The 12,536-nt window shown below is 35.3% G+C and overlaps 1 protein-coding gene across 2 annotated transcripts in view; it reads left to right on the top strand.

Moving 5' to 3' along the window:
• Nucleotides 1-377: 377 nt before the first annotated feature.
• Nucleotides 378-12,536, top strand: part of LOC125025929 (V-type proton ATPase 116 kDa subunit a 1-like) — an 18,663-nt gene continuing 6,504 nt past the window's right edge. Inside the window, exons 1-7 of one of the 2 annotated variants that reach the window (XM_047614272.1) lie at nt 378-432; nt 4,673-4,828; nt 4,957-5,133; nt 5,419-5,547; nt 10,520-10,605; nt 12,020-12,146; nt 12,256-12,432. In XM_047614272.1, the coding sequence (XP_047470228.1) occupies nt 4,712-4,828; nt 4,957-5,133; nt 5,419-5,547; nt 10,520-10,605; nt 12,020-12,146; nt 12,256-12,432 (813 nt within the window). In that variant the 5' untranslated portion in view covers nt 378-432; nt 4,673-4,711. Of the gene's footprint in view, nt 433-4,672; nt 4,829-4,956; nt 5,134-5,418; nt 5,548-8,469; nt 8,577-10,519; nt 10,606-12,019; nt 12,147-12,255; nt 12,433-12,536 lie in introns of both variants that reach the window. The other variant, XM_047614271.1, reaches the window with a different exon arrangement.

The raw sequence follows: 12,536 nt of genomic DNA, 5'->3' as shown, positions 1-12,536 counted from the left end.
GCAGAACTGAACATCTTCCCTCTTTTTCAATTATTCTCATACTTCACAAGAGTTAAGAAAACTAGAACCTCGATCACGAATGTACTGTAAATGTACCTTCAATAATTACAGTAAAACCGCCCCTTGGAAAGGATGCAATTTTCCCTTATTCTAGTCTAGACTATATCTAGGCCTGGGATCTAGGCCTCTCACATATTTCAAAAATGCCGCTCCGTACTTTTTCATTCTGGAACACAATAAAAAGAACTTTTATGGGGCATAATTGATATTGTAAATTATTAATACGCAATAATATGAAAGCTGGACTCAAAAGAGCCATAAAAAGCTAAAGCACGAGATAGATAAAAAGTAAGCCCGTAGTTCGCCTGCGCCTTTACGTCACCAGTGTCAATTCGCCATCGATTGTAGCCGAGAAGTCGTCATGGCGAGCGGGTGAGTGGCTCTCTCTTCCTCCTGTTTTCGCCTTTAAACCCCTCTGAGCTGCTGTTTTCCCGTTTCTTTCTACGGTAGATAGATTCCTCGTTGCGGTTTTGACGCGTATCTATTATTTTTAGCCGATTGTACTCCTCAGTTGATAAAAAAAATCCCTGAAATATCTTTGGAGAAAAAACCCTGTTGTCTTTTTTTTCCTTCACGGGGAGGTGTCAAGCGGTTAAGATTTTATTCTCCGCGAATGCCAAGTCACGCCACGGGCTAGGGGATTAACTCTCGCAAACGGTGACAAGACGTGCTACTTCCAGCAGGCTCGTGATTTGTGCAGGTCACGGGATTCGGCAGAAAAGCAGGTTGTATGGGGTTTTCTGCTTGGGCCCTCTAGCGTATGGAAGGGTTAAAAAGGGCAGAGGCAGGTGGTATTCCTTTATTCGTATTTGTGTCCTGATTAATTGTCTTCCGCTGCTGAGGTTTGTGTGTTTAGAGGTGGAATTGGTTAATAAGTGTGATGGGAGGTTGGTGTAAGTATTGATCTGCTGTAGAGGCGGGGGCGGGGTGCCTCTCGGGAGGAAAGTATAAGAGGAGATAGAGTTTATGTAAGTTTTAAATGGTGGTACAGGTTGTGGATTAGTTTTGATATTTTTAGTATTAATTAATTTGGAAGTAATGCCCAGCAATGACTTGTAGGTGGGCATGATATGTTCTTGATAGTTTTTTCCTTCTCTTGAGCAAGTCCATTGGGTGATTGTTTAGAATACCTTCAGGACACAATCACCCTCTGCTACCCATATGTGTAGGACATTTGCCGTGGATCTCCCTCCCCCCAACCCCCAGGTTCTTGACTTTGATAGCAGGGAAAATAAAAGGGTAAAAGATAATTAGTACAGGCTTTATATGTCACTATAATAATGTACTCTGAATATGTTACTATATTGTCTAATGCAGGGGACTTTACCCCCTACGACCCTCCCTGTGTGCCTCCAGCCCTCAACCCGCCCTGGCAGACCAAGCGTCCTCCCGTAATCATGGCAGGATAGAGTACCTGATGCCGAGTCTGTTTTGTTCTCTATCCTACTGTTCATTATTTTCCATTTGCAACGGATAATAAGAAGAGATTCATGCATTTTACAGCATTGAAAGAAGGACTAATAGTTACAAAATGGATGGCTGTGTGAAACTAAAAAATTATCATATTTTAACCCACAATATTCGTAGTACCATCCATGCCCTCCCCTGCAATTGGGGTTAAGATTGTAGGCATGGGGTGGAGGGGGGGTGGGTTTCTATGGCATAATTTCTATATATCCACAGTGTGGATGCACTAAGCAAGGGTAAATTATAGATGATATTCTTTTAGAGGACATGCAGTTGTCAGCACAAGAAATACGGTAACACCACAGATAAAGGAAAAATAAGTAATTCTTTATGATATAGATGCACTCGCCAGAGAAGAAGTTCCCACCTTCATGTCACAAATTTTATTCAACAATCTAAGTTACTGTGACTGGATGTACTCTGAGAGCAGTGTTGATGGGGGTTCAGCCTCCCAACATCCCGTGACAAAGGTTGTCTTCACCTCGGTATGCATGGCAAGCAAGAGCTGAAACTTGGGTGTTTTCCGTGATCTTTTGTTTTTGTTTGTGCTGCAGAAAATTTCTTGTACCAACAACTGCAACTATTTGTTATCTACAAGAATATGATCTACAATTTACCCTAGCTTCATTCATCCATAGTATAAAAATAAACTGCAAAATCTTCACCTCTTACATTTTAGTAGATAGAATTCCTCATGCCTGCTGCGCTAGCTAATCATGATGGAACGGATCTGAATTACAGCTACCCTCCCCTTGGCCCAGTGTCTGTTGTCATATATATATCTTCTGTAATTCTGAGTGGTTTTCTCAGACTTAAAGCTAGCATTCATTGTCATATTACATTTTACTGTGAAACTGCTTGACTTAGTTGAATTCCCATGCAATTTTCTCTGCTACAATCATGTCTGTCTTTAGCCTTTTTTTATGCTGGAAAGAGGCCATTTAATTTTAATGAGACATTTTTACCTGTTTCTTAGGATATTTTATTTTTTTAGATAGTAAGGTCAGATTTTTCAGTTGTGTCATTGTGTCTGTTCCAGTATTACCTGTATGAGATATTGAATGGCCAGGATTAGTGTGTTATAAATCAAACTGGAACTACTTGATTTATAACCTTGAGTAATATGCTCTTGATATCCAAACCTAACCCTGAGATTAATTCAAGCAAATCTATTTTCATCCAAGAGTTGACTTTACCCCTTTGAACCCTTCTCTTTGGGCACTCTCTGCTGACTTGCCACTTCCTAGATAGTATTCAAGGCTTCACGTAGGTTTATGCACAATTATGGTTGATTATTTGATTAAAATTCATAGATAGATTACTCTGATACTCAAATTTATTTCTGAAGTGAAGGTTGAAATCAATTAAAGTTAGAGAAAGATAAAGATGAAGATGAAGATAAAGAAAAATAGAGAAAAAAGAAAACAATTTGTCAATAGTCAAAAATTAGCCAGAGTACCCTTAACCCAGTACCGCTGGGGAAAATGAATAAAAAATGGGGAAAATACTGTGCTCATTTTTTATAAATATTTTTTAAATGTCTCTGAACAAAGATGGCTCTGCTAGTGTTTAGCCACAAAGGAGTCAATTAGTAAACCTTGTGACCTTACCTGATTTGAATTGGCAAGATAAATGTTTTTTTTTTTTTACTAGTGCTGTGAATATCGATGGTGTTATTTTTATTATAAACATTATAATTACTATAATGAGATTATAGTTATGTAAAATATTTTCGTAAATCAAAGAAAAGGGTAAACGGGTGAGACAGGCAGTACTTGTAACTGGCTCATTGGTGACTTAGTACAAGTGTAGCCATCTATGTGTAAAAGCAATTAAACAAGTAACTCACAATGGGCATGGCATGTACGTACGTGTCATGCCAGTTGGCATTGGGTTAAATATATAAGCTGATTATAAACCAAGAAGATTCTAAGATACTCAAGTTTATTTCTGAAGTGAAGGGAGAAATCAGGTAAAGATAGAGAAATATAAAGATAAAGATAAAGACAAGGAAGAAAAAGAAAGAAAAAAACAATTTGTCAATAGTTAAAAATTAGCCTGAAGTACCCCTAAATATAAAAGCTGATTATAAACCAAGAAGATTCTATATTCTCTACTGATTAGGTTTGCAATTGTTTGAAGTAATTAGAAGCTAGTTGTAGTTTTAAGCTGTGTATTTATTATGGTCATGATATGGCATATATTCAGTAAGGAAGGAGGGTAAGCACTGGCCTTCCAAGAATATACACGAAGGATGTTTTTTAGTCTCTTTGCTGTAGGGCCTTAGATGCTGTGATGACCACAATGGCTATTGTATACCATGTGGGTGAATAAACAAGCACAAAATCACCTATTTTATATCTGTTATTGTACACTAGATAGAAATCATGAGCTTATACCCCCCCCCCCCCCACACACACACACACTTCCCACCCCCCACTGTCACTGATAATTAGAAAGACCAATATTCCAAATCTGTTTGTTGGAAAGGAGGAAAATGGAAGATACATTTGTAAATATGAATCTTATCTGTGAGAGGCATTATTGTTATTTAAGAAAAGAAGGGAAAAAAAAATTACAAATGGTACAATGTATTTTTTGAGGGCATGCTGAAGAACAGAAAGGGTTATTTAGTTTCTACAATAATTAAGCACCCATATCCTCACTGCATCTCCTTATCATGCTGACACCCACACTCACACCCATGCTGACACCTACTCATGCTTGTGCATATATTTATCATCATTTACACTTTCCTTCCTTCCAGTCTTCCTATTTTTCTTTTCTTTTTTATCTTTCTTTCTTTTTGTCTGTCCCCATCTTCATTCTCACTATATATCAGTAGTTTAGATTAACTTGGGGAGTGTTTTTACTTTAAATTACTTTTGCAGATGCCAGATTCATTATTTGCTGCCATTATTATTTTTTAACATGTTATCTGTACCAATGTTTAAAAAAAAAAAAAAAATCACATCGTACATTTAATTTTTTCTTAGATTAATGTTTTGTTGTTATTATATATTTCCTTATTTTATAATTACTTTCATGAGAGTAAGAATACTGAGTCGCTTATTGCTTTAAGAATATTAGTCTTCAGAAATATAAAGCAATATTTCTATTTTTTTTTTTCTTTGCTCCTCTACAGATATTAATGTTTGGCTACTAGAATAACATCAAAACAGCCATGGGGTCGTTGTTCCGTAGTGAAGAGATGGCACTATGCCAGCTCTTCCTTCAGAGTGAATCGGCATACACTTGCGTCTCCGAACTTGGAGAGCTCGGACTGGTGCAATTCAGAGATGTAAGTTAAAGTGAAGCATAGTGTGTTATTATTCTTAAATGTTTTGTGATTTAGTACTAGATAACACTACCCTTACCCCCACCTCCAAAAAATAAAAAAGAAAGCACCAATGAAATATTCTCTTTCAGCTCAACCCAGATGTGAATGCATTTCAACGCAAATTCGTGAATGAAGTCCGCCGCTGCGATGAGATGGAGAGGAAGCTCCGCTATTTGGAGAGGGAGATCCGTAAGGATGGGATTCCAGTGCTGGATACTGGGGAGAACCCTGAGGCTCCGATGCCCAGGGAAATGATTGATTTAGAGGTAAGGGTTTGCAGGAAGAAGTTCAGGCTGAACATTGTTGCTAAGCCTTCATTGTACTGGATGGGTTTCATATATAGGAGTTAGTTTGGATTTATTATACTCGTTACTGAGGTCTGCCATCTTAGGCATCACTGGTTATTGTTCATTAAGTTCTAACACAGTAGTCAATATTTTTTGTTGTAAGAAATGTTTAATAAAATTTTATGCTAATAAGACATACAACAGTATGAAGGTTTCTAGAGTTTTATTTGACAAGTAACAATAACAGCCATCAATCATCAACAGGCGACATTTGAAAAACTTGAGAATGAGCTGAAGGAAGTGAACAGCAATGCTGAAGCTCTCAAGAGGAATTACCTGGAGTTGACGGAACTGAAGCACATCCTGAAGAAGACCCAAGTTTTCTTTGATGAGGTATGTTGTAAACCATTCTTCTTGCGTCTTTGTGTGTCGTGTTTATCTGCTAGGTTGGTTTCCCTTTCTGTAAGTGCTTTAGAGGGACTGATGCTGTTAGCAATATTTACCCTAAAAGTCATAAAGTAAATTTCTTTCTGATTGCTCTTGAAAATATTTCTTTTTTGCTAACTAATATGGGGTTTTGAGCTTTTTGTTATTGCAGTGTGGCTGTAATTTCTGGTTGGTTTTTGAGTAAACTGTAGTTGCTGTAAAAGTCAATAGTCAGTGGGTTGTGTGATGGCTATCACTTTGAATTTGCTTGAGGTGCGATCTTAGTTAATGATGTTAATGTCAGTTATTTCTTGTTTAAGAGGAGTCATACTTATTTAGATTTTTCTTTTCTTAGCAATTGGAAAACCACTTGGACAAAAAAAATATATAATAATGAGAGAGGATGAGATTACATACAAGACACAGAAAGATCTTTTATGTAAGTTATTGAAATCATATTTATTTTTTTCCCATTATTATTATTTCTGTCCATGTGGTGAAGATATTTTTGGAACTTGAACATTTCCTGATATATTTTTATAATACCAGAAGGAAGTGTTGATACTGTTTCTATTATTAGCTTTTTTACATATATATTCTGATACTGATTGATGTCAAACCTCTTCCACAAGATGGCTTTAGTTGTTCCTATTAATGTCAAAATTTAAATTTTCTTCATCCTCTGCTTTGATGTGCATAAAATATGTCAATACTAAATCTTTCTTTTTTTTGTAAAGCAATTTAATGTATCTATGTTATTAGGATGCTCAGGAAGTTAATGCATTAGCCCCTTTTTAGGCAGAAGAATTAAGAAAAAAAGATCAAACTAAATAGAGAGTTTTTATTTGAAAATAGAGAAATAATGCCAGAAAAGAACTATAATCCCATATTAAAAAAATTGCCGAGTTAGAATCTGAAGACTAGGAACATTTAGAGTACTTTCAATATAAACTCTGCATGTAATGAACAAGGAAGCCATCTTATAATGGTATTAAATATGGTTTGTGTGAGATTTCTAGCATTATAAAATTTGTATTGTGCTTAATTGAACTCCATTGCCAATCATGGACCCAAGGTAAATAGAAAAGGCAATTTATAACTAATACATGTGGTTGTGTGCAAACTTGTCCTGTGTTATAGAAGCTCTCACAAATGGGAAAGCTTAGAGCTAAAATAAACAAAAAAATTGATGAAAAGAAAGTTGGTTGATGTGGGATTTTGTGGTGACTTGTGTGTACATTTTGGTTAGTCCAAACATGTTTAGTATACCTCATTACCATATGTATATTTACTTGTATTTTAGATGGAATATATATATGAAACTATTTTATTTCTAGTGTAAAATTGATAAGATAGTGTAGTCATAAATTAACATTCACAACATACATTATGGTAGGTGTAAGTTTCATGAATAGGATTTGCAGTTTTGTGATTCATATGCGGTATCTTGCAAGGCATTTGGTAAGTTTGAGTTGACTTTCAAGCAAATGCAAATTCCTGTCTCCTGTGTAACTGTTCTTTGCATTTTCCCCCCCTTAGATCTGCAACCCATGGAACTAAGTAATTAATTTTTATATAATTTTTTTTTTAATACAAGTTTTTGTTTTTCAATAATTAGAATAGGGGATTAGACCACAAATAAAAATCATTAGAACATAGAATTAGTACTAAATACACAACCTTAGATTGACTTTCATATGTCTGTTGTAATAAATGTGTTGCGAGGTTCTGCACTTTTACGATTTACGTAAACAAAACGGTGATAATGACATCATCTGTGTCTGTTGGTATTTATGAAAGCATTTCCATTGTATTTTGCTCAACCGTGTATTACAATTTTTGTTAGTGTTTGATTATTAAGATCATTATTGACATCCTTTATGTAATGATTGTTGCTGTTATTGATATTGTTATTGCTATTGTTGTTATTATTATTGTTATTATTATTATTATATTATTATTATTATTATTATTATTATTATTATTATTATTACTATTAGTCCTATTATTATTATTATTAGTAGTACTATTAGTACTATTATTATTATTATTATTATTATTATTATTATTATTATTACTTTGTTTTATTTTTTTTTTTTTGTTTATTTTTTTTAGTATTAATTTTATTTTGTTCTTATTTTTGTTATTACTGTTATTGCTATTATTATTGTTTTTATTTATTATTATTATTATGAGTTTGGTTATGGTTATTGTTATTGTTATAGATGTTACACTATTGTCATTCCTATTTATTTTTCATTTATTATTGTTATAATGAATATTGAGTTGTTTTCATTGATTATTAGTTGATGTTGTTATCATCAGTGTTGCTTCCATTCATCATCACTGGTTTTGTTGTGATCTTCACCATTATCTTCATCATCATCTTCACTATAAACTTCACCACTGCCGTTGTTGTCATCATTATTACAACTTCATTTTTCAACTCTATGCTATATTCATCACAATCATTGCTAAAAACGTCATTATTATTTGTTATTTCTCTCTTCCTTTTTTATGCAATTTTGCTAGCATGTTGCAGTGTTGCATTGCTTGTGCATTGAGTGCATGTTTGGAGTAGTTTTACCCATATAGAATCATGTTCAAGCCTAAAGCCTTGTTTGTATTTTTTTTTTTTTCTAATTGTTTTTTTTTTACATATATATTGTAAATGTTTAGTTCACATTAACTGTAATGATTTTTGTCATTATAATTGTTTTGTGTCAGCTGTTTGTGTACATGTTGTAAAGTCTTTATATTAATACTTCTGATTTCAGTCCTACCTGTTTTGTTTGAAGTTGATTTTGCACAATTTATCAAATAAGAAATGTAAAGCCTCACCAACTGTCATTCTAATGTGGTGTCCCCAAACCACCACCATTACTACAGGCCATGTACCCCCCAAATCTACCTTACGACCAAGATGTCTATTTTGACGATGATGAGCGTGTTAACCTGCTGACCGACACGTCGCTCCACCAACTCAAACATATTGGGTAACTAATATGCTCTTGCTTTATCCTATATTTGCATTTATTTTTCTTGAATTTTAATGTTTTCCTTCTCATTTCCTCTACCTCCTTGAACTGGTTGAATTTTGGTGAAAGTTGTTTAAGCGAGATGTGTCTGGCCGTGCCTGGATTTTCAAGTAGGTTTTCAAAGTCTTTTTTTTTTTTTTTTTCTTCCGTTAATTGAGAATGGTCACTTTTATTATTGGAAGGAATGGGTTGCTCTGGGATGGTTTTGAGCCCCGCTGTGCATCTCTAAGTACTGACTTGTAGATTTTGAAATGTTCTGCTCTACCTACCATCTTGAATTTTTAATGCATGGAGGGAGAGGTAGAAAGAAAGTGATTTTTCGTGGCTGCCTGACGTCAAGTTAAAAAGGCATTCAGTAATTATAGGTACATTGCGGGCCTAGAACCTGCTCAGGGTGGTGGAAGGTATGAATAGATCTCAGAACTTTGAGGAGCAGGAAAAAAAAAGGTAAGTAACGTTTCCGTCTGTCTTTGTTATTCTCACGATTGCTTGTGTCATGTCAGATGTTCGTGCATATAGATGCTGAACATTTAGTAGAGTTCTCATTGTTATTATTATTTTTCATTTACTTTAGTTCTCAAAATTATGTTGGAAGCTTATTGCCAGGACGACAAGGGTAGAGTTTGACTTTACATTTTGCACCAATTTTATGGAGAAATTTTGTTCTGAAGATGCATGGGCTTTTATGATTTTCATTAACTTGTAGAGGGTGTAATTTTTTCTTTGAATATTTGATACATTTTTATTTTAATATTTGGCGATTTATAATTTTCGTGACATCACTCCAAATATTTTGAAGTAGATAGAAGACTAGAGTTCTCAGATTCATTAGGAATAGCATTTATTTCCATTATATTTCCCAGCAGGTTTAAAGAATTTTTGATAGAAAGTATTTTTGTAATAGATGCACATTTTTAGTTTCTTTTACACTTTGCACAAAATCAGGAATATTATATTTTAAAGTCTATTTGCTTGCATGTTCTCTAGCTCTCAAAGAGATGGAAGATGATATCTGCTATTTCCCAACTTTATTGATGCCTGTAGGAAAGAGGGTCTGATGGCGCAAGTCTCTAAATGATAGACAATATCGCCGGTGCTGCGTTGGTGTGAGTATAAGTCATTTGGAAGGAGTCAAGTTTGTCTTCTCCCATCTCAGAGTACTTGGTTGTAGTCAAGGGTGAGAATTTCATTCATCCCTCATCCTAAAATTGATGATAGAGTCTTGCACAACTAGATTGAGAATGAAAGAGACACAAGTAGCTGTTAAAAGATTAGCCTAGATGTAAATAATGAGAGTCCGTAATTCCCCCAAAGGTAAGAACTCTGAGAGGCGAGCAGCTCAGGGTTAAGGATTACAGCTTCATTGTACATCAAGATGCGTAATGATTACCTGCACACTGCATGACACCCTTGGTAGATTCTGCTTAGAGCACTGCTACTCCTTAATCCCTCATCTTCCAGCTTTTCCTTCTAAATGTCTCTCCTTCAAAAATGCTGTGTAATGCAATTTTTTTCTGAACAGGATGTTTAGCCTCTACTTTGTTAGATTAGTGTTGAGGAGTAGGGAAGTGGAGAACACTGGATGGGTGGCTGTAGCTGGGTTCTAGAGAGTTTGTACTTCATAGGACAACCAGGACAAGTTTGCACTCATTTAATGTGATTTTGAAAAAGAACAAAAAAAGCCCATGTCTTTCCAGGGAAATGTTCAACTGTGTTTTATTTTATCATGTAACTATACAGAGAGTTGTTGTGATTGATATAATTCAGAAATATTGTTTCCTCCTCAATCTTGGCTCACAATCTACCCTTGTCGGAACCTTCCGTGGATGGCTCACGGGTCTTCAATTTATGCTGGGTTGTTTGATCCACCCTCCCGGTAACGATCGTTATTGATCAAACAGCGAGAGGGAAGCCTGGAGTCTGGAGGTCAGACAAGTCTCACTCAGAATCTGCTTCCTGAAGACTCGAAAGGTCCCATACAACTTGGGTATGTATTTCTGCATGGTCATTGAAGTTGTGGCGTGTAGTCACAGTGTGTTATTAATTTGCATTGTTGTGTTGGAGTGTTCTCTCAGAGGAACTACGACGTTCTGGTTTAAATAGATACTGTTGAGTATCCCTATTATACCCTTATGTATTTTGTTTTTGGTTTTAATGATAATTTCAAGATGGTGAGATTTAATTTCCTCTCATTTGAATATATTAGCATATATTAGCATTCACATTATTCTGTGGCATATTCTTGTATGTTAAGAGTTTAAGTTTATTTTAAAATGGATTATCAAATTTTATAATATTGTTAATTATGTGGCCTTAAAGATGTTGACTGTTTAATGGCTGTGCTTAGAAATGGGTTACGCTCATTGATTTGTTGTCCTTAATTTTTTCCACTTTGTTGTAAGGTGAGTGATTTCTTTATAAGATTGATGTACAAATATTATTTATCATATTACCATGTTGGTTGTTTGTGATGTGATAGATTTTGTGGTGTTTTTCCAAGAATTTACCAAGTGCATTTTGGATAAGGCAACCCATAACTGAATGATCATCTTTCTTGTAGCTGCTGTTCATTGCATGATCAGTATAGTATGAGCACTTGTTGAACTAGTGACACATCAAAGAAATCATGAGTGAACAAGTGGTTTGCATATTTAATGAGGAGATAATTTACTTGGATTTTTTTCCCCCTCCCCCCCTATGATTATGGTTAGGAGTGATGTCATATGTTTACATTTGTGTGTTTATATATAGTTAGTGAGAGTGTGAGAGTGTGAGTGTGTGTGAGAGAGTGTGAGAGTGTGTGAGAGTGTGTGAGAGAGCGTGAGAGTGCGTGAGAGTGCGAGAGAGTGCGAGAGAGTGCGTGAGAGAGTGAATGTGTGTGTGAATGTCATTTATTTTAGCTATCAGAAGTAAATCCACTTTATCCAATAAAAGTTTGGTCTTTGAGGAGTTTTAAACCTGTATTATCTAGTAATACGTGTTCACTCGGAAATGTTTTTATTTTATTTTATTTAATATGAAATAATAGAAGGATTAGGTAAAGGAACAAAAGGCTTGTAAATAAGATTTTTTTTTTCCCCCCCCTTTTTCTATTTTGTCTAAGATAGAAATAGTTCATTGTAGATTAAAGCTTATTTAGGTTTCAAAGGTAGCAAATATCAAATTGTGTAATACATACAATTTTCTAGTTATTATTGATGATTGAAAAGTGAGCGAATTTTTATTTGCTCTTTTGGTAAGATTTCTGTTAGGGGAAATCACATCGGAGAGTTGTCATAATCATGATTTTTACATTTTCTGCCTATGTATATATTGGAAATTCTTAGTTCTAAAGTAAAGGATACTGCCATATTACTGTTCCGAAAATATTTTTGTAAACGAGGAAACATTGCTGTTCTTAGGTTTGTGGCTGGTGTGATCCTGCGTGAGAGGATCCCCGCCTTTGAGAGAATGCTATGGCGTGCTTGCCGAGGCAACGTGTTCCTCAGGCAGGCAGAGATCAATGACCCACTCGAGGATCCGGCTACAGTAAGTTCACCAGAATTGGTTTTGGGTTTGGTTTCAAACTGTAATATGACCCAGAATTGAAAGGAAAATTTTTGAAGATCGTGAGGTAATGTTACTTCTTGTCACACAGGGAGAGCAAGTGTACAAGTCGGTATTCATCATCTTCTTCCAAGGTGATCAGTTGAAGATGAGAGTCAAGAAGATTTGTGAAGGTTTCCGTGCCACCATGTACCCATGCCCAGAGGCTCCAGCTGATCGACGCGAAATGGCCATGGGAGTGAAGACGCGTCTGGATGACCTTAGCACTGTAGGTGAACCTCTCCCTCTTTGGTGATTGCTCTCACAATTGTAATTTTTAGAGAGTTTACTGCCATGTTTTTTCCTTTTCTCACATCAATTATGTTCTATATC

The sequence above is a fragment of the Penaeus chinensis genome, chromosome 5, assembly GCF_019202785.1.
Source record: "Penaeus chinensis breed Huanghai No. 1 chromosome 5, ASM1920278v2, whole genome shotgun sequence".
NCBI lineage: Eukaryota > Metazoa > Arthropoda > Malacostraca > Decapoda > Penaeidae > Penaeus > Penaeus chinensis.
The sequence above is the reverse complement of the archived record's forward strand: the minus strand, read 5'-3'. Positions and strand labels throughout refer to the sequence as shown.